Source organism: Squalius cephalus (assembly GCF_949319135.1).
Source record: "Squalius cephalus genome assembly, chromosome: 4".
Taxonomy (NCBI): domain Eukaryota; kingdom Metazoa; phylum Chordata; class Actinopteri; order Cypriniformes; family Leuciscidae; genus Squalius; species Squalius cephalus.
This window is the reverse complement of record NC_137125.1, coordinates 40140198-40162202: the sequence shown is the minus strand read 5'-3', so window position 1 is coordinate 40162202 and position 22005 is coordinate 40140198. Positions and strand designations below refer to the sequence as shown.

The following is a 22005-nucleotide window of genomic DNA, read 5'->3' as shown; positions in this document are numbered from 1 at the left end:
GGTGTGATCCGGGGTTTCCCGAACACAAGATGATTCAGATCCTTGCTCTCCCACAGATCATTAACCTCTTTGTGGCCGTCATCATGGACAACTTTGACTATTTAACACGTGATTGGTCAATATTGGGGCCGCATCATCTGGATGAGTTCAAGAGGATATGGGCGGAATACGATCCTGAGGCCAAGTCAGTCACTTCCCGTTTTGCCATCTTTCACTCTTCCGCTCTCTCCAGTCATCTGCAGTCTCTATATCTTATCATGAATAATCATTGATTCATTTTACTAAAGTCGAGATCGGACTTTAATGTGATTGCAGGGGTCGGATAAAGCACCTGGATGTGGTGACGTTACTGCGCAGGATTCAGCCTCCCCTTGGATTTGGAAAGCTTTGTCCACATAGAGTGGCATGCAAGGTACCCAAAATCACAAATCAAACTAATTCTGCAGTGCATTATTCACATTGCTTGACTTATTTTAATGCGTGCGTCTGCAGCGGCTTGTGTCCATGAACATGCCTCTCAATAGCGACGGAACGGTGATGTTCAACGCTACTCTCTTTGCCCTAGTACGGACGGCTTTACGAATCAAAACTGAAGGTGTGAAAATGTCACACAATACTTATGCAGGTCATAAACACACGCATAACCCTAATACACATACTAACCTTCAACCTTCAAAACGGACAGATCTTTATCAGTCACTGCTTGTATGTGTTTGAATCAGGTAACCTGGAACAAGCGAATGAGGAACTCAGGGCCATCGTGAAGAAGATCTGGAAGAGGACGAGCATGAAGCTGCTGGATCAAGTTGTTCCCCCTGCTGGAGGTGGGTGGTGGGAAAAGGTCGAAGGTTTATGTTACGTTTATGTACACTACTCAGACGTTTGGTGTCCGTAAGATCTTTTAATGTTTTTGAAAGAAGTCTCTTACACTCACTAAGGTTGCATTTATTCAACCCAAAAATACAGTAAAAACAGTAATATTATGAAATATTATTACCATTTAAAATAACTGTTTTCGTAATTTATTCCTGTGATGCAAACCTGAATTTTCAACATCATTACACCAGTCTTCAGTGTCTCATGATCTAATATGGTGCTTTGATGAATAGAAAGTTCAAAACAACAGCCTTTTTGAAAATGGAAATCTTTTGTAACAATGTAAAAGATCAGTTTAATGCATCTTTGCTGAATAAAAGAGAAAAAAAAAATCTATCTGACCCCAAACTTGTAAAAAAAAAAAAAAAAGCAAATCCCAGAACTTTTTTATTTCAAGTTTATTTCAAGAGCTTAAAATGATATATGTATTAGGTATTAATTACAAGACAAATGCAGGAAGCAACATAACCACCCAGCACAACAAACAAAACCTGAGTGTGTGTTACCTTGCCCAACAGATGATGAAGTAACAGTGGGGAAGTTCTATGCCACATTCCTGATTCAGGAATACTTCAGGAAATTTAAGAAGCGCAAGGAACAGGGCCTGGTGGCCAAAATTCCCCCAAAGACTGCTCTTTCACTGCAGGTGGGTACAGAAGACCACATGCACATACAACTGAGAGGTGTGTTTTTGTTAGCATGTGAATCTGCATCTGTTTGCGTGTGTTCTTCTAACCAGGCTGGCCTGCGTACACTGCATGATATGGGTCCTGAGATCAGAAGAGCGATATCAGGAGACCTGACCGTGGAGGAGGAATTGGAGAGAGCCATGAAAGAAACCGTGTGTACTGCTTCAGAGGATGATATCTTCAGGGTAAAGGTCTGATATTGCCTCTTATTTCCTCTCCTCTCTGCTCACATCATCGCTTCTGCTGCCGGAGCTTCTGCCCACTTGCATGCGACCATCAGCCGGATCTTCAAGCCAGAGTCCTTTTCTGGCTGTGAAGGGTTGCTGTGGCAGAGCTGCTTGTTTAGATTCATTGCTCAGCACTGGGGGCCTTCAATTCTTTTTTCCATTTGTTATTTAGTACAACAAAATCATTATGTTCATATTAAGTTCATAAACGTTTCCAATTTTACAAGCTTTACTTCTAAAGATATCAGAAGTCATTAATGAGCAGCGCTTTGCCCTCATCATCCAAATAACTATTAAGAATGATTAATTTGGATTTAGTCATCAGTGATGTTGAAGTAGACAGTTTAGAAAAATCAAAAACATCACTGCTGTCTGAATGTAAGTGCAGAGTGAACAGAGGAAGTGGAAAGTGTTTCAGTGTATATGTGTATGTGTTTGGCCTCATTTACCTGGTATTAACATTTGTGTTGAGTAATCCGGATCAGATGTAGACATCACTAAATATAGCTGAAAGCGTTGCAAATCAAGAAACTGTAGAAATCAAACCAAATGTAATGAGTTTAATAATAGTAATAATATAATAAATACAATAGTAGAAACCATAAAATAGTAACCATAATGTAAAATATTATTGAGAATGTTATGCTCTAAGATTTTTTGTTGTTGAGATGAAAAGAAAATGAAGTTGATCATGAGAAAACAAGAAAAATCAGAAGTTAAATACAGAAAACAACGTCCAAACTTCATGACATGTGATGTATGTAGTCCCTCCGCTCGACGAAATCTACTGTAACATCATTGAAGATGTTAATACCAGGTGTGAACGGGGAGGGATGATCAGGTTTGCGTAAATGTGACCGCTCATGCTTGCACACTTGTCTTTGCAGCGGTCTGGGGGCCTCTTCGGTAACCATGTCAACTACTATAACCAGAGTGATGGTCACGCCTCCTTCCCACAATCCTTCACAACACAGCGGCCATTGCACATCAGTAAATCCGGAAGTCCCGGCGAGGCAGAATCTCCCTCTCATCAGAAGCTCGTCGACTCCACCTTCACTCCGAGCAGTTACTCTTCCTCAGGATCCAACGCAAACATCAACAACGCCAACAACACAGCCATCGGACATCGGTATCCCAAACCTACCGTCAGCACAGTGGACGGACAAACGGGGCCTCCCCTCACCACCATCCCACTGCCACGGCCCACATGGTGCTTTCCTAATAAGAGGTAGGATGACATATGCTTTCTGTACTAGAAAGCAGATGTGTGAGTTAGTGGGGAGATTTTCAGGTTTGTCAGATTGTGGTTCCTGATTGTGGTTTGTCTCACCCCTGATTGTCTCTGATGTGAACCAGGAGCTGTTTCTATGACTCTTTCATGCGGTACGTTCCTCTCACAGAGACAGAGAGAGACCTCATCTCTTTGGAGGGCTGTTGTATGCTCTGTCCATACTGGGGTGGATCTGAAGCGAAATGTGTGCAACACACGCTCTCAGTGTGTTGAGGGATCCACTCCATGCATAACTTTATCTAGCAGGATCTGTGAGCAGCTTTCCTGATTGGCTGACAGCTGAATGAGCATGTGCTAGGCCAGCGGATTTCAACTGGTTTTCCTTCTGAACCCAGATTTCATGCTCTCAGTGATGAAACATTCACCCAAAACTGAGGATGTGAAACAACATGTTCATGTTCAACAAGTTAAATTACTTAAACTTAAATAAAAGTTGAAATAAAAAGCTAATTCAAAATATTAATAGAATATTTAATAACACTGCTGACAGATGAATTTGTTGCATAATACTGTATTTGTTGGAATATTTGAAAGTAGACCCTTTGACATCAACATAACATATAGGTTAAGGCTATTTATTTTGTAATATAAAACTCTAGCCTATTTATCATAACTAAGCATGTTTGTATGGTTGTTGCATAGTTTTCCCCTGCTATTAGAACTTGCGACCCACCAGTTGAAAACCGCTCTGGTCGGCCATGTTAGGTGTTTGTGTTGAAGCTCATCCTGCTGGTCATTTCCAGGCTGTACTTAAGGGGCTCTTCATTTCGACCAAAATACAAAAGCATCAATTGTACAAGCAGCTCTGCTGGCAAGCTATTAAACAGGAAGTACTACATGTTTTCAGCACAATCCCAAAAACAGGATATACAGTTATTTCTGTTAGTGGAGCTCCAGTCTTTATGAAGTGCCCCTTGACAAAAAAATTCTCCTCTTAAATGTAGTATCATAAGGTTTCCATGCAAAAATAATATCAGTGCTTCTGTAATGTGACACAATCAGTTAAAACTGTGCAATGCGGTTTGTTAGACAGCAGTGCTTCTGACGAAACAAACCGTAAGCTGCTGCAATTGATTGTGTTCACATTATATCAGCCTTATGAGAGCTTGAGGAGAGAGTAACTGCTGTTATCTGTGTACTTTCTGAGGAGCAGATGATAAAGATGCGCAATATGCTTATAGTTCACCTGTGTGTGTCTTGTGTAGCTCTGATTCCAGTGACAGTCGTCTCCCTATAATACGTCGAGAGGAAGCGTCTACAGATGAGACGTACGATGAAACATTTCTAGATGAGAGAGATCAGGCCATGCTCTCAATGGACATGTAAGACTTCAATATTCTGTTTTTACCTAAATTAATATCAGAACATTTAATACAACAATAAGCCACAGGAGGGTGTGCGATACAGTGATGCATGTCCTCAGGTAGCTTATTGCCTTCTATAAAATGACAAATTTGGTACAAAGACGCAATATTTCATAGAAGGAATAGAAAACCAGTTATTTTAAATTGTAATATTTCACAATTGCTGTTTTACTGTATTTTTGATCAAATAAATGCAGCCTTGGTGCAACATACAGTAAGAGACTTCTTTCAAAAACATAAAAATCTTACCGACCCCAAACTTTAAGAAATATAATTTCCTATTCTTTATTTTGGGGTGAAATTTGAAAGTTTTGTGAGATTCAGCCTCCTCGAAAGAATAATATTTGGTTATTTCGAGTCCAGTTCAGACATTCTACTAACTATAAGTAACTTTGCAACTACATGTCAACTAACTCTCACTAACCTAACAGTTAGTAGAATAAGATGACATGTAGTTGCAAAGATACTTATAGCCAGTAGAAAGTCTGTTGAGGGACCATCAAAATAAAGAGTTGACAGATTTTAAGCTGACAGTCTACTAATACTCTAATGAGAGTTAGTTGACATTGAGTTGCAAACTAAATAACTCAATAACTAAATAGTTAGTAGAATGTCTAAAGTGGACCATCAAAATAAAGTGTTAACTAATATATTAATAATCTGAATGTGTGTGTGCTGGGTGCAGGCTGGAATTTCAGGATGAAGAGAGCAAGCAGTTGGCTCCCATGGTGGAGGCGGATGTAGAGGAGGAGAGGAGGCTGTGGCAGTCTCCACGGCGCCGGGCCTTTCTCTGCCCCACTGCACTGGGTAAATACTCACACGCATACATTACGGTTCATTTGATTCCATACAATCTTTAGTTTTGTCTCAGATGTGATGCTGAAGTCAAATGCATATCTACTTTTTAACACAGGTCGACGGTCTTCCTTTCACTTGGAGTGTCTGAGAAAACATAACAGACCTGATGTTTCTCAGAAGACTGCACTACCACTGCACCTAGTGCATCATCAGGTGAGCTTATCCACACACATGCTTGACAAAGGCTTTTTTTAAAATCATTTTCACTCATTCATCATCTGGTTTTCAAAGGCTCTGGCTGTGGCGGGGTTAAGTCCCTTGCTGAGACGGAGTCATTCTCCGACGCTGTTCACGCGTCTTTGTTCCACACCTCCTGCGAGTCCCAGCGGCCGCGGCGGGGGAGGGCCGTGCTACCAGCCCGTTCCGTCTCTGCGGTTGGAGGGCAGCGGATCTTACGAGAAACTCAACAGCAGCATGCCGTCTGTGAACTGCAGCTCGTGGTACAGCGACAGTAACGGCAACCACAGCAGGAGCGTGCAGAGGACGCAGCGACCCGTGTCCCTCACGGTTCCTCCGGTCTCGCGCAGAGACTCCACATCCCTGGCTCACGGGAGCGCCGGCAGCCTTGTGGAGGCGGTATGATGCATTTTCCCTCACTTTATGCAAGACTTTACAGGCAAAACCATTATTTTTAAATGCAATGGTAAATCTTAAATTTTGGGTTGTTTTACTTCTTTCAAGCCCTGTTTACACCTGGTATTAAGATGCGTTTTGGTCGATTGGAAATACAGGTGTAAACGGGGTCTTGAGCTTGTCCACTTTCGACCACTTCCAGATGTAGTCTAAGAAGCATTGACCAGTTTGCTTTCGCAGTGTAAACTTTTGTAGTGAAGCGCGCTAGCCAGACAGGATTTAAACTTTGTTAACTGAAGACCCAAGTTTGGTTTGAAGATGAAAAACGTACCAAGCACAATGTTCCCTTACCCTTCCTGATTTCCAGTAAATCGAAAGATCTGATAAAACCTCACACATTTACTCGCCCATTGACCCTCCGCTCAAAGAAATCAGGATAGAAGAGGTTGAAAGTGGACAGATTAAAGCACCAGGTGTAAACAGGTACGCGTCTCCCTCGTCTACTTGTGATCCGATCGACCAAAACGCATCTTAATACCAGGTGTAAACAGGGCTGGTGGAAAGAAAACATCCCAAATATACATTTAAGTGTATATTTTATCACAATTTATCTATTTTCATCTGTATAGTTACAATACATGTCTTTGAAGGCTGTTTTCTCAAAAAAATTTGTTTTTCTCATGCTATGAGCCAGAAATCTCCATTTCAGTAGCACTGTTCAGTTTTATTCTTATCTATATTCTGAAGGTTTTTACAGATGGGTTTGTTCATATAACATTTGCCTGATTTATATAACATTTTATTCCTAAAAATAGATATCCAAGATCTGTCAGATCTATCCCTCTGTAAAACCTTAAAATTGAAAGAATTTTGAACCTGGCTTTATCCAATGTTCAGATTTCTGTTCTGGAAATGTATACAAATGAGTGAATGTTTAATAAGGTGATGCCTCATTAAACGTAACATTTCAGAAAACAATTGTCTTAATGTACTGTGATTGATCAACGGGGGAAAGTATGGTGACATTTTTTTTACCATATTCACCTGTAGTGTCTTGCCTACAGTCCTTAAAGTCTTTCTTTCTCCACTCAGGTGTTGATATCCGAGGGTTTGGGTCTCTATGCACAGGATCCCACCTTCATCCAGGTAGCGAAGCAGGAACTAGCGGACGCCTGCGACATGACCATGGAGGAGATGGAGAACGCCGCTGACAACATTCTCAATGCTAACGCGCCGCCCAACGCCAACGGAAACCTGCTACCCTTCATACAGTGCAGAGACACTGGCTCGCAGGAGTCCCATTGCAGCCACGCACTGGGCCTCTCCACCCCCACAGGCTCTGATGAGCTGCTGGGGACGGAGTTAGAGCAGTCCGAGGGGGCTGGGCAGAGGAACAGCGCTCTGATGGACGACGAAGATATGGAGTGTGTGACGAGCTTGTAGGGGGAACAGCAGCAGCACGGAGGACTTCCTGTGTCTTAGCCCAGCTCTCTCCGAGGACACTGCTGTCCTGCAGTCTGACCCGTCTGTTGCGTGTACCTACCGTAGGGGTATAAGGCCATTCTGCTTAGCTGAGACCGAGTTGGTTTTTAGTTCCGTCTGTGTGTTTGCAAGAGCACGAGCAAGTAGGCGTGTGTACATGTTTGTGTGCGTGTTTCTAAAAGTGCCTCACAGTTCTCACAACCTTGATTGCAGTAAGGAAATGAAAAACAACCCTGACCGAGCAGGGAATTAAGGGAAAAGATGCGATGTTGTTGCTCAAGCAGTGGGATCTGTCCGCCGGTGGGAGGACAGAGCGAGTTTGCGCTGACCTGTGTGGTGGTAGGACTCGACGGCCGCCTCATCGGCGTGGACGTGTTGTGCCGAGCAGGTGGATCTTGTCGGCCCAGGAGCCGTCAGGGGTTCAAGAGATGCTCAGAGAGACACACTGGAGCGGCTCTCTCATCCTCGCTCTCTCTTTCCTTTCACGGGACTGTCCATCCATACATCTGTTCATCAAGAGAAATGTCATCCGTCTCCTTTACGGCTTTCTTGTTCAGTTAATGATTTTTGCTGCTTTTTAAATTTGATTTCCACCCATGATTCTCTAGTTAAGCCTGCACATTTTATTTGAATTTTTTATTTCAGTGGAAGACTGAACTCCCAAAATTGCTTTTTCTCGTGTACCGCTTCGGCTTTCAGGTAGCTGCTAGCCGTGCAAGGTACGGGTCATTGCATCAGTGGCCTTTTATTCGAGATCTGCTTCAGGTTTTATTTCCTTTTTTATCTTCCAGCATTTAGTGTTTATAATGTTTATCTCGGATTGTGCACAGATGGATGCTGGTTTTTTTTTTCTTCTTAAATTATTATTATTCTTATTATTATTGAAGGCATTTAAGATGTTTATGCCAGATGCAGTGTTGTGAATCAAATGCCTCTTACTGACACACAAAAAAATTATTTATTTATTTATTTCTGTCAGAGGTGAAGCGTGTTCTGCCGGGGGTTCGGTCTCTCTCACAATGTTTATTGGTAGCTCACAAGCTGTAAATGAGCAGTGTCACTCGCCTGGACGCAGGTAGCACTGACAGGTCTCATGGTTCCCCTTGCTGCTGTTGGATCGGACTCGCGTTTTGCTCTGAAACTACTGACGTTTCTTCACTGCTGATCTCCAGAAACATTCAGCTGACAGCTGCGATTCTGTCATGATCCCACCTGCTCGACACAGGAAACAGCAGATCTTTGGAAGGTCAGTAAAGGTGCACTTTGAAGAGAGGAAGAAGGGTGGAGTATTCAGGGATGTCTGGGTAGCGCATCATTTAAGAAAAAAAACAAACTAACTCTAATGTAGTTCACACAGGGCTAAATATATGACCATCATTATGAAAAGTACCAACATCAGCAGTGTCATCATCATACAATGTTATTGATCGCTATTATTATTATTACTATTACTATTATTGTTAAGGATATTTTTCTGCTGTTTCCATGCAGTTCGGCAGACACACAGAGAACTACTTATTGATCTATTATGCAAATAAGGTGTTGAAGCATTAGCATTGTGTTGGTAATGTGTCGACGGGATGGAAGGCGTCCCCAAAACACATCTGCTGATGAGAAACCTGACCAATCCACTTCCAGGCGTCTCTCCGTTCGTGCAACACTAGACTCGGTTAGAAGTTCGGTCACCGTTTTGCACACTACTTCAGACGATATAAATTTCTCTTTCCATACATGAAAAGATAATCGACTATTTTTGTCAAACCGACTCTTCACTTTCTACACCGAGCGTCCTGGCGTTTCGTTTCAGGCCTCAAACATCCCATTTGATTTCCGTCTCTGGTCCTGTGCTGTTTTTGTAGGTGCGATAGAGTTCCTGAATGTTTACAGGAGGTCTCTGCTCTGAGGATGATGCAAAGCTTGTGAAAAAACCATGACAAATGTAGCCAGAATCCACCTGCTCTGTTCCAAAGCCGCCACTTCACCCTCATATCTCCTCCACACACGTGCCATATGTCATTGTGAGGCTGCCCCAGGCATATTTCGAGGCCTTGGTTGTGTACGTGTGTGAGTTTCTCCGTGTTTAGCATATGCAGAGTGCAGAAACGAGCGTGTTTGTGTGGTGTTCGTGTTAGTATATGCAGGATGAGTGCGTGAGTGCATGCGTATGTGCTTGCATACCACAAGATATGCAAAAACAATGCAATAACTTTGACTGTACAACAGTTTTCTTTCAGAACTACAGCTGTACAAAAACTCTAAGATACAGAGAGAAATATATTCACTGTTGTGTATTAAGTTACAGAACTTTAAATCGAAGAAACCTGTCATACTTGAAATCGGGTGCATTTGAGTATATTGAGTATTTTGAAAATCTTGTGCGGGTCAGTTTGGTTTGATGTTTTTCTTCCGTTGGTTTCAATTATCTCTGCATGAGGATTATTTTGGTGTGCCAAGCGTTTTGAGTATTTTTTTGTTGTTTTCATTTGAAACATTGAGGAAACACTGATGACGAGGAGTGAAGGTGTAAATACAGACGGAGAAGAGAAGTGTCTCGTTGGTGTGAAAATGATTTTGCATATCTTGTGCTCAGCTGAAAGGTGCATGATACGCAAGAGCAGCTCTCTCTCTCTTTCTCTCTCGCGCTTTTATTCCCTTTTATCTTTTCATTCACTCACCCTCCTTGTCCTTTCTTCAGCAGACATCACAGTGAAGGCGTTTTATTACGGCACCCGCACGCCGGTGAATGGGCTCACTCTAAATGGTTGGTCATGCACATAAATTCTCACTATTATTTAAGGCTGCAAGCGGAAACATTAGAAATCCCCTGTCATTTCTCAAGTCTCATGGACAATCCGCGTTCGGCGAGGAGATTTAGGTCGGAAATAATGGATTTGGATGCCAAGCTTGAATTTTTCTTTCTCGTTTTTGGTTGCGTTTGCATGGAATCTTAAGAATCAACCTAGCAGACGGAGTCCTCCTCTCCCTTCATTAGCCAATGATTGTATATTTTTATAGACTTAGAAAAGAATTAACACTAGAAAAGCGACAATATAAACTCATCTATATCTGCTGAATGTCAGGGTTAAAATGGCTACACACAACCGTGTTTGAGAATGTATGTAGTGATTATGTATAGATAGAAATTAAATTTATGATAGAGAAATATAGAGTAAATCATTCGTATTCACCGCAGTAGCTCCTTTGAAACTCCGGTCGTACGGCCTGTTTTTAAGCAGGATGGTTGGGCGTTTTTGCTGAGGGAGGAGTGCAATGAGATTAATCATGAGATTTCAAATCCGAGGGCTTTTTCACCGCTGCTTTATTCAGATCAACACATCACGTTCCCCTCCGAGCACATGCACATGATAGAACAGTGTGGAAAAGCCACGAGCTTTCATGACACAAAAGCAGCCCCTGTGTTAAATGAAACCACTAATGAATGAACACAGAGAGCTGTCTGCTCAGGCCTTGGGGAAATGTACCAAATATTTGACTGAATATTTTATTAGTTGCTCAGTGAGGTTTTTTGCCCAAATGGTTGTAATGTAGCTTTTTTTCTCTCAGAGAATCAGAAGTTATTTTATATATTTTAATATATGAGAAATATTTATCAGATGGAAGTTTAGATATTTCGCTCTGGTTGGAGGGAACGGCCAAAGTCGTGATATTTCAGCGGGGGGAAGCGTAGGTCGCTCTCCTGGTGGACTCTGATTGGTTGTGGCCTATATTTCGATTTGCCATCAGTAGCAGTAGAGCACACGCAAGTTTCCCTAATAAAAAAAGGATATATTGAAAAAGAAAATGGTTTGATTAGATTGTATGAAAAAAAAAACAAAAAAAAAAACTAGCAGCATTGTTATAACCTTTCAAGTTCATAAAACATTACAGTAAACCGCAGTAGGACAGGGTTTTTTTTTATTTTTATCTTTAGGGTGTTTTTGTTTTATGTGGATAAACCCAGTAATGCACAGTCGGGCCATCTGGTGTTTCTGGGTTCATGTGTGTTCGTTGGCTAATCCTGCATGTGTCAGACTGAAGGAACGTGCCGTGGGGTTGACCTTTGACCCAGAGGAAGCCTGGACAGCTGCAATGTCTGCCCTCTGGTTTAACCTTTGTGTAGCACGTATCTCTAATGTCCTCCTTTATATGACTGTTAATTTGATATTATAAGTTAATGTAGTGTGTTAATGAGTTTTAATGATAAATTAAAAGCTAAGGTGGTGATGCAATAATCACAATTTGCACATTTAAACCACATTTAGTTTGACACATCGTACACAATCCAAGTGAAGGATGAATTTATGCATAGATTTTAGCTGTCGTGTAATTATTAATTTCGCCCTAAGCTCAAAATGTCAATCTTGCCATAGTTTCATTTCAACAGGTGGGACGATATTTAATGCAGATTGTTTCAGGCCGTCTCCTGCAGTAGGTGAGACGGGTCTTCAGTGTTTTTTAGTGCACTGACTGCTTTTGAAACCCGAAATCACGGGTAGGTTAGGGCCTAATGAATGCAGAACAATTTATATTTTAAGTGGCATTTCCCCGCCTCTAGTTCCACCCAGCGAATGTAGCACTAGAGACAGAAAGAAATGATCGGAACGGTAACGATTACGATGAGGAGCTCGGATAGTTAATATTGCACAAATCTCCATGTATGAGTGAACATATTGTAACGGCTCATTCTTTATCTTTCTGCAGAGATGGACGTAATGCTCCAGCTCTGGGCTTGATTCGTTGGGTCTCTTTCTATAAAGGGTAGGAGAACTGAGGGAATTGATTCCCCTCACGCTCACTCATCTACACCGTCACACTATTTTGATGCGATTCGGTTGTCATTTAACCACTCAAGTCCATCAGACTCACAAAGGGAGACATCTTTGAGCGGCTTTATTTCGGTGACCACACAAGCAGCTTCTCTAGTTTTGATCGACGGTGCGGACGGGAAGAGTAGTCTCAAGGTCCTGAGCTGTTTGTTAGATTTACGAGCTGAATTAAAATTAGATGCGTGTCGTGCTTTTGGTAGAATTCGAAGGAATCAGTGCTGACCATTCAGGTCTCTCACGAAACACCGTCAGAGGTCGTTCACATTTTGGACTATTTAATCGAGTTTAGACCCCAGGTGTTTTTGATAAGTCTGTGAGACGTCTGCATGGTCTGTCATTCCCTCCTCTACTTTTACTGACTCTTTTGTTTCATTCCATCATTCTTTCATTTGTTCATTTAGATTTTAAAAAGAATACGCTACGTAAATCTGAAGATTCAATCACTTTTTCTACTCCTATTTTCAAAAAAAAAAGTGAAACGAAAAAAACAACAAAAAATTGGATTTGTAAATAAGTGATTGTACAGTTTGTATCTGTATCTGTCAGTCTGTCTTTGGTGACAGAGTGTGTCTTGCTTATAACGCACGCTACCAGTAAATAAAAACTAAAAAATATCTTTAGATTGTATGGTTCTTGACAGGAAGTTTTAAATTAATCTCTGCTGTATATTCCTGTAATATTGCATTTTTATCTGAGGAATGATGTTATTAAACAATTGCAAATAAAGTGAATTTCTTAAGGTTTGGTTCTTCTGCATCTTATGAACGCTGCAATGTTCACAGGTAATGGTTCACCTAAACAATGTTCTTCTTCTAGCCAGCAGAGCTTCTAAATACTGTTTTGAAACAGGTTAAACTCAGATGTTGTTTTATTATGGTCATTCCATGATATTTTAAATGACAAATTATATTAAACAAAATAGAAATATAACACATTAATTTTACATTAAATCCAGAGTCCAGCCAATGGATCAGCACAATCTTCAAAATGATTTCTAAAAAACAATGCAGCCTGTGTAAAGTCATATATGTGTGTCTGCATACTTCCTGTGTTTTAGTTTAACCGGACGAGTGCATGTCCTTGTGGTTGATCACCCGTGACTCTCCGTGATGGAGTGTGAAGAACTGATCTGGATTCAGTCCATGATTCAACATAGCCTCACGCAAACGTGCTGGAGGCTCAAGATAATGCTGAGAGAGAGAGAAATAAACAGAAAGGAACAGGATTTAATTCAATTCTTTCAAAAACATTTGAATAAAACTGTTTGAAAAGAAGTTTATATGCACTACTGTTCAAAAGTTTGGGGATCGCTTATGCTCATCAGTAAAAACAGTAATACTACAATATTACAATTTAAATAAACTGTTTTCTATTGCAAAATATTCTGCATTGTAATTTATTCCGCATTTGGTGCTCAAAAAACATGCAAGAAAAACTTGTCAATGTTAAAACATTTCATATTTCGTGTGTGTATAAATAAACAGGAAAAACAGAACTGCAATAAAAATCCCTAATCCTAAATACTGAGTTCCTAGTTCACCAAGTGGGACCTAAATAAAGGTCAGAAAAAATGTTTTCTCCCTTTAATAATCCTCGGAATGACAAATATAATAAACAATGATATAACCTAATCCTGCTGAGACACAGTAAAACTTGTGTTCTCTAAACTGACTTAATCAGCGAATTGTAATCTAGAAACCTGCTCAAAAATGTGTAAATGCCTCTCTGAGGGAGTGTTGAAGTGTGAAAACGTAGGCACAACAGTGAAGCCTGACGTAATACAACTACAAAGACTGGACTCCCCAACTGCAGCTGGACAGCTATTACACACAATCACAGCAGTGACCGCTGGCCAGCTCAGTGAAAGACATTCACACTGAGAAAATGAATGTGTGGGAGAGAGAGCGAGAGAAAGGCGGGCTCATACCTCATAGGCCAAAGCAAATGTCCCCCAGTGAATGGCCAGCGATGTTTTCGCCTGAATGTCAATGTGAATCAGAACAGCCTCTTCAGGGTCCACATGTTGAGACTTCATGATCCCTCTAAACAAGACAAGTTAAATCATTATTTAATAAACTTTTGTTTAATACACACAGCTGCTATTTACAGTCTTACCTGGGCAGGTACGCTCCGATCGGGATGGCAGCCAGGTCAAACGGGCCGAGGCGTTTTCCGATCTCCTTAAACTCTGAACAGTATCCCGTATCCCCAGCGAAGAAGAAACGACAATTGGGCCCTACGATAGTCCAGCTACCCCATAATGCTTTGTTCTCGTCCACAGGCGTGCGTTTGCACCAGTGCTGTGCTGGCGTGCAAAAAAACGTGACATCGTCGTGCCCGGGAATGCGGCTCCCCACCCACCAGTCCAGCTCTGTGACATTCTCACAGCCTGCCTTCTGCATCCATTCGGCCAACCCAAGCGGCACAAACCAGCGCAAACCAGAACCGAAGCGGACGTTCAGCGCTGCCACAGAGCCTGCGTCGAGGTGATCGTAGTGTGTATGACTGATGACCACAGCGTCCAGCCGAGGAATCTGTTCTACAGTGCAAGGCGGGTCACGGTAACGCTTCGGGCCCACGAATGCCAGCGGAGAGGCTCTCTGGCTGAACATGGGATCAGTCAGAACCACCAGTCCTTCCATCTCCACCAGAACAGAGGCATGACCCAGCCAGGTCGCTCGCACGGACGGGCCCGTCTGCCCGCACTGATCTGGCCTCTGGACGAAATACGGCTCCAGAACCGGCAGCTCACGGTCCAGAACCTGAGGATGAAAAACAGAAAACATTTTTTATTTTTTTTAAATTAAATTTGAAATAAAGATTATGCATATCATTTTGATAGATTTAATATACATTTATAATTACATATTTACATTTCATACCTATTTATAAATGCATAAATACTGAATATACATTTATTATTTTATTTATAGTATACATTCTATATTTGTACATTTATAATTATATTTACTTTATGCCTATTGCCTACTTCTAATTATGAATGCATAAATTATGAAATTGATTATACATTTACTTATTTATATATAAATGTCAATACATTTATATAAAATTAGTTTTATACATTTAATATAATTTTCTATAAAAGTAAATGCATATTGTATTTTATAACTTATATATTTATGATTAAAATATGTATAGATTTATAAATGTATAAATAGGAAATGTAATCATTTTATATATAAATATACATTACATTTATAATTACTATAAATGTGTATAACAAGTAAATGTACACTATAAATGTATAAATGGGTAAAAAGTAAACTAAAAAAAACTGATAAAATAAATGTTTTATATAACAGAGAAAAAAAGATTCCAAAGCAAATTATTTCAAAATATTATGAAAGGAAATGTTGTGTGCCATTTAGCTGGCACTTTTCTACTTTAAAATCCTCTATACCCCAGACTTAACTGACAATAATCAAATCTAAACTGGTTTTACTTGCTAATGCTTATATTCAATAATATTCCTGTTTTAAAGCAGAGGAATCCTGTGGGTGTGTGTGACATTTCAGATTCCACACTGCTGATTCAATGCATTCCTGATCAGTGACTCCTAAACTGAGCACAAAATGTGTGTTTACCTCTTTGACACTGGGCACATTACTGTTGTTCTTCTCCATGAGGAACAGGCGAGCAATGGTACTGTAGGAGGGGAACTGCCATGTTGTCCAAGGGTTTACAAAGCACCCACGAGAGTCCCGTCTGGAACATGAAACATCTTGCTCTCCTCGGTAATCCAGCGGGAAGTTGTTCCCTTCAGTGACTAAAGGTTTCTCTGCCATGGAAGTCCTGTCTGCAGCTGAACTGCACAAACACCTGTTAAAAACACATTTGAGCTACTTTAGCATAAAACAGAGATCATATAAGAGGTGAAAGACCTTAATTAGCACAACTGTCCTGCAGAACACTGCTAAAAAAAATACCTTTACTCACACATGGCTATTATGGATACTCATTTATCTGCATATCCTTCTGGTTGCTTGTGCACATTTGAATTGCTGTTAGTGAACTTACCTGTATCTATCCGTTCAAGTAGCCTTTATTTGTATAGCGCTTTATACAATACAGATTGTTTCAAAGCAGCTTTACAGTGATAACAGGAAAATTATTAAATGGTGCAAACACACCTTTTTAGGACAAGGCTGTAAACTCAAAACTGGACTATGAACCTTTACCTCAGGGTTCACCAATCTCGGTCCTGGAGGGCCGCTGTCCTGCAGAGTTTAGCTCCAACCCCAATTAAACACACCTGAACCAGCTAATCAAGGTCTCACTAGGCATACTAGAAACTTTCAAACAGGTGTGTTGGAGCTGGTTGGAGCTAAACTCTGCAGGACAGCGGCCCTCCAGGACCGAGATTGGTGAACCCTGCTTTACCTTGACAGTGCTTTTTTTTTTGGATTCTGGCAGACACACTTCATAAAAATAAAAAATAAACATGTAACGTGAACTGTCTCTAAAGGAATATGCTATATTTATCTGGCCAATGAATCTAATTATATCACAAGTGTAATAACTTAACGTTACCTTAATAAAATGTGATAACGTTACATCATAATAAATCAACTAACCCAACAACCCCGGAGCGGATTATAAAGCAGAATGCATGCTTGTGTCTAGTCTATTATGTGCTCGAGTGTGGTGTTGTTGTCAAACGGACATGATTATGATATGATACGTACCGATGCGTCAGCTCTGCCAGCAGCGCTAGTCTCGAGCCTGTTCGTTTGAGGAGTGTCTCGAGCGCCGCACGAGCGCGCCTCTGATGTAAGCGCCACAGTAACGGAGCTGATGATGTATGAGCGGCCATAAGGGACAAAAACCTAATAACGAAACGCGTCAAAGTTTAACGTGCCAACACGCGCAGTTAGTTTGATTCATAGCCAGCCGACCGCCAATAAACAACAAGAATAAGACGTTGGAGTCATATCAAAGTATTTGCTCATATTAAGCAAGCCATGTGACAAGAAAAACAAACAGCTCTGATTTATGCCATGAATGTTTACTTCCGTTTTGAAGATATGCTGGGCTGTCATTGTCTTGAGACGCCGTAGTAGTTAAAGAAAAGTACAAAGTTCAAAGCGCCATAATAACGTGTGTGAATCGTAAAAAACAAACTCGACGTGTTTCACGACATTTCGGTGCGTGTCAAAAGCCTTGACTAGCCGGTTTGGTTGCAGAAGAGTTTCAAAGAGTGTCCTTGTGATGAACGAAACAGCCGGAAAGTTTGAACACCCACTCATCGATGAGCTTAGCAAGACCAGACTAGTTCATTTCTGATCCTGCACGTGTCAAACCTGGAGCAAATATGCTTGTGATTGTGAATATATCCAACTCTCTAACATGACAAATATAATTAATCTGATTTAGAATATCATCCCGTGTTGTAGCTTTCCACATTCAGTGAACCTTAATAGTATTCCCTCAAGTTACATGTAATTGCACTTGCAATGTTTTACTACAAGAGGGCAGGTTTGGGCATGTTTAAGACTATTGGTGTCTTAACACTGCACAAACATGTGTGAATCAGAATGATACTGCATTCATTTTCCGATGTGGCTATTAATTCATGAAAATGTGTTTTTGTAAGTTGGACGTGGGGGAAAGCTTAAAACCGTGTTGGACGAGTGTAAATCTTGCGTAAGTGAATTTATCGGTCAGTCACTCTTGGACACATGTCTACTTGATTATATCTGAAATATCATTCGTGACCGGGGGAACGTCGGAATGTGAAACTCACGCAAAAACGTACATAGTAACCTATAATTTCAACACATTTATGTTTCTTAAAAACGACAATGCTTCATTACAGATACCACAATATTATATTTTGGCTCACAAAACAGTATAGCTATAGAAAGTCTTCAAACCACAGTAACGTAAAACAATAACTTACTAGAGGGGGCATTAACAAACAAGTTTACTCGTTTAGTAGGCTAACCGAGATTAGAGAGTTTGTGGACTCTGGAATTACAAATACTATTGACATCTTTTATATCAGGCCTCGACATTAACGCATGTCCGGGACAAGTGGATTTTTTGAAGGGACAAAAAGTAAAAGAGAATTTTACTTGCCCGACCGGACAAGTAACTGATTAGAACGTTAATAAGAAAAAAATGACTAATAGGAAATCGTTAAAACGAGAGAATGATTCTGATTTTGTTACATTTATTTTAAGTTGCGATAGATGGAAAATAAATGTAGTTTCCATTACCCTTCAAATTGCGCAAATTGAAATTGCGAATTGAAAATACGCTTAATGGAAACACGTAATTTTCGAAAAAAATCCCATTTATCGCAAAAAATGTTTTTACGCTCGCATGAGGTGGTTTTTCAGGCAATTCGAAAAAGAAATATTTCGCAAAACTGCAATGGAAACAGTTTTTGCGCATTTACAGGTCACCTGACGTAGATGACAGAATGGACAGAGTTTTTTATTAAATTCATATAAGACAATAATAATTACAGGAATAATGGATTAATGTCGAGCCCTGTTTATGTATGCATGTATATATATATAATCTATAACTGCAGATTTGAAGTGTTTCCCTTATTGAACTCAGGTCACGGAGTTCTCTGCTAATCAGCTGCTGATCAGTTAATTCAGTCAGTTCAGCTGTGTTCAATAAAGGAGACATTCATAATGTGCAGCAGTGCTGGTGAGACTCCAGCACAACCTGTCTCATAAACCTTGGTTAATTAAAAAAAAAAAAAGAAAATATTAGATGTAATTTTATGTTGATTATAGTATGATGAGATGAACATTTGTGAAATAAAATAAAGTTGTCCTTTATTAATACTAGCAATAACATCAAGATATTAATAAATACTTTATTTCACACTCATCATTCAGGAATTACAGGAAGTTGACCTATATTTTAATTAGCACATGATATCAATATTTAATATATATAAGCACATGATATCAGTCCATAGTTAATTTGCATGCACTGTATTTGTGTTGTATTTTATTTGATGGCGTATTTTGGCATTAACAGCTCTGTCATCTGATATCTGCAGTTTACTGAACCGTTTTCATTGTTTCATGTTATGAACTGTTATATTAAATGAATAACATTTTGACTGTAAACACATTCAAGGTTTGATATGTCTCCATCTCCTTGTCTGGAATGTTATTATATGTTAAAAGTTCAATGGTGTGTTTGTTTGTCCCTGAAGGAAATTACAATGTCTTTTTAACAGCCATAAGATCTTCCTGATGTTAATAACTGTTGTGTCACAAATGTATTGTCAAATGTGAATAAAGTCTCTCTGAGCTCATTTGATGTACTGGTGTCTCTTTGAGTGACTCTTGCTCAGTGACTGAATCTGTACAATCCACTCACAATAAAACTCAAACATCTGAACAGATGTACCTGGTGTGAAATCAGCAGTAACGCTTAAAACAGCAGCCAGCCACCAACAAAACTGACCATCAGCTCATAACAGGATATGAGTCAAAAAACAGTGAATATAATAAATAAGGTGTAATGCTCATTAGTCTCATAGAAGATGAGAAGAGCTTCAGTCAGGAGTTTGTGTGACTGAGAGATTTGAAGATCTAGGACTTAAACTGTTGCGTTTAGCTCTAACTCTAAATAATGGTGTTAGTTAGGGTTGTTTCACTCATTTAACTCAAGACTATTCTTCTAAGTTATTTTTTCACAGTAAGGAGTTGCCAGCGGTGCAGTGGTATGAGTGTTTGTGTGGAGAGTTAAGAGCCTGGGTTCAAATCCCACCTCTGCATATTACAAAAACACAAAAGGAAAGTCAATTCATTATAAAATTTGTGGCTCACACGATAATTGTTTGCCTTTAGTACATAAACCTTAATTCAAATCCAGTTGTTTTATTTTGTCATGTCTTGTTATATTTTATCACATTTCTACTTGTTGTGAAAGCCACAGTGGCGCAAGTGGCTAAACACACGTTCGTGAATAAGGCTGCGTTAGAGGCTCAGGTTCAAATCCCTCTTTGGCGTATATTAAATCTCAAGCATTGCATTATATCCAACAAAGAGGCACAAACACCTACACATGATGTGAAATCCACAGTGGTGCAAGTGGCTAAACACATGTTGTTTGTGAACAAGACTGCGCTAGATGCCTGGGTTCAAATCCCATTATTGCTTACATTGAAATCTCATGTATTGCATTATATCAAACAAAGTCCCCCAAACACCAACACTTGTTGTGAAAGCCACAGTGGTGCAAGTGGCTAAACACACGTTTGTGAACAAGGCTGCGCTAGAGGCTCAGGTTCAAATCCCTCTTTGGCTTATATTAACTCTCATGTATTGCATTATAACCAACAAATCGGCCCAAACACCACAGATGACAAGAAGTCCACAGTGGCGCAAGTGGCTAAACACACACAAGGCTGCGCTAGAAACTTAGGTTCAAATCCCACCTCTGTGTGTTGGGAAACAATCACTATGCCACACTTTAATCTGACTCCTTTATTAGAAACTCACAGTCCACATACAGGTGAAGAGTGAAATATAAGTTCCCTCACACAGACAGATAAGAGATCTGTGGCTCACAGGTAAGAGCGCTGCCTCACGGTTTCAGAGGTTGCTGGTTCAATCCCAGCCAGATGTCTGCGATATGAATGAGTGGTGTGGTGAGAGTGTGAAGGGTGCGCCCAAAGAAGGGGGATACCAGTGAGGTCTCCCCCTGAACTTCCAGCACAATGTCCAACAGCGGTTATGCTTTTGGCCAGACAGGAAAAAAGAAAAATTAGCTGTATAAAATTTTTCATTTTTCGTCCCTTCCCCACCTACTTAGGTTACCATCATTTTCTTTTTAAAAAGGCAACCCCTTCAAAAACAAACTGATGGTAACCTACACATTTACTAGTATTACTACGCAACAAAACACATAAGATGATTTAAACATTACCTGTGCATGAGCAGATCTCCATCATTACAGTGAATGTCTGTCCCAGAACTCTGTATGGTCGAAACACATCCTTTATTCTGCAGATGAAAGACATAAACAAAGACTTTACTTCACAACATATGAACTTTATAAACTTCATATGAATCTGCTTTTTAGATTCATTTTCAAGGCAATGCAACAACAGCAAAAAAAATACACGAAGTCAGTGACAAACAGTCATAAAAGATTTGACTGCTTTCATAAATGGTTCGTTGTCTAATAACTCGTATTTTAAGGACTAGCGTGCGCGAGACTTAAGCAGAGAATGACAGCGCGAGTCAATGAAAGAGCAGCATCACTCTAATACTCTAGCAAACACATTAAAAGCCCAGCGTTTACATATCAGAAGAATGACACATCAATACAAACTGACATAATTGACTAAATGTTAGCTGAGGACCGCTATATTACTGCTAGCAACTTAACAAGAGAAAGGCACTTAAGTTACTTACAGGTGAGTCGCGTGAAATCCTCGATTCATTCACTTTACCGTGTGTCGGTTTTGTTTGTCTGTTGATCTGGAATATGGGCTGTTGAGTAACAGTAAGAGTCTTTAAACAGGATCTGTAACTTCATGACATTACAACAGTCTGTAGTTGTTGTTGACACTGCTGTCAGGTGTCACGCTGATGAGATGCACAGGTCGCTGGAGGCAAAGTCCGCTTGCGCCCCTAGTGGAGCGGACGACAAACTGCCCTTAACATTTCCACCAGACGAGTCGTGTTATAGACAGTGCTAATATAGACGGAACATTGCTTCATGTTGAGTCCGTGACTCAATACTAAAACGTCTAGATTATTTTAACATTTATATACTCGAGCAAAATCCCTGTTTATTACGTTGTAGGACAGGTGA

At 40.2% G+C, this 22005-nt stretch overlaps 2 protein-coding genes across 17 annotated transcripts in view; one reads left to right on the top strand and one right to left on the bottom strand.

Annotated features, from left to right (window-relative positions):
- cacna1c (calcium channel, voltage-dependent, L type, alpha 1C subunit) overlaps window positions 1-12923 on the top strand; it is a 129463-nt gene extending 116540 nt beyond the window's left edge. For 5 of the 15 annotated variants that reach the window (XM_079868043.1, XM_079868042.1, XM_079868034.1 and 2 more), the window contains exons 36-48: window positions 57-184; window positions 316-412; window positions 493-625; window positions 723-824; window positions 1395-1522; window positions 1616-1756; window positions 2680-3020; window positions 3149-3175; window positions 4289-4405; window positions 5133-5254; window positions 5361-5458; window positions 5537-5881; window positions 6971-12923. In XM_079868043.1, coding sequence (XP_079724169.1) covers window positions 57-184; window positions 316-412; window positions 493-625; window positions 723-824; window positions 1395-1522; window positions 1616-1756; window positions 2680-3020; window positions 3149-3175; window positions 4289-4405; window positions 5133-5254; window positions 5361-5458; window positions 5537-5881; window positions 6971-7321 — 2130 coding nt within the window. In that variant the 3' untranslated portion in view covers window positions 7322-12923. The remainder of the gene's footprint in view (window positions 1-56; window positions 185-315; window positions 413-492; window positions 626-722; window positions 825-1394; window positions 1523-1615; window positions 1757-2679; window positions 3021-3148; window positions 3176-4288; window positions 4406-5132; window positions 5255-5360; window positions 5459-5536; window positions 5882-6970) is intronic. The other 10 variants (XM_079868039.1, XM_079868035.1, XM_079868045.1 and 7 more) reach the window with 3 other exon arrangements.
- A 113-nt stretch (window positions 12924-13036) lies between these two features.
- On the bottom strand, window positions 13037-21674 carry napepld (N-acyl phosphatidylethanolamine phospholipase D). 2 transcript variants are annotated; one of them, XM_079868066.1, is made up of 6 exons: window positions 21603-21674; window positions 21112-21188; window positions 15792-16026; window positions 14302-14948; window positions 14114-14228; window positions 13037-13376 (listed from the first exon to the last, which is right to left on the bottom strand). In XM_079868066.1, exons 2-6 carry the CDS (start codon window positions 21117-21119, stop codon window positions 13245-13247), a joined length of 1137 nt encoding a protein of 378 aa, XP_079724192.1. In that variant the 5' UTR covers window positions 21120-21188; window positions 21603-21674; the 3' UTR covers window positions 13037-13244. The 2 variants fall into 2 exon arrangements, with proteins under 2 accessions (XP_079724192.1, XP_079724191.1); XM_079868065.1 differs by lacking the exons at window positions 21112-21188; window positions 21603-21674 and adding an exon at window positions 16893-17642.
- Window positions 21675-22005: the final 331 nt, after the last annotated feature.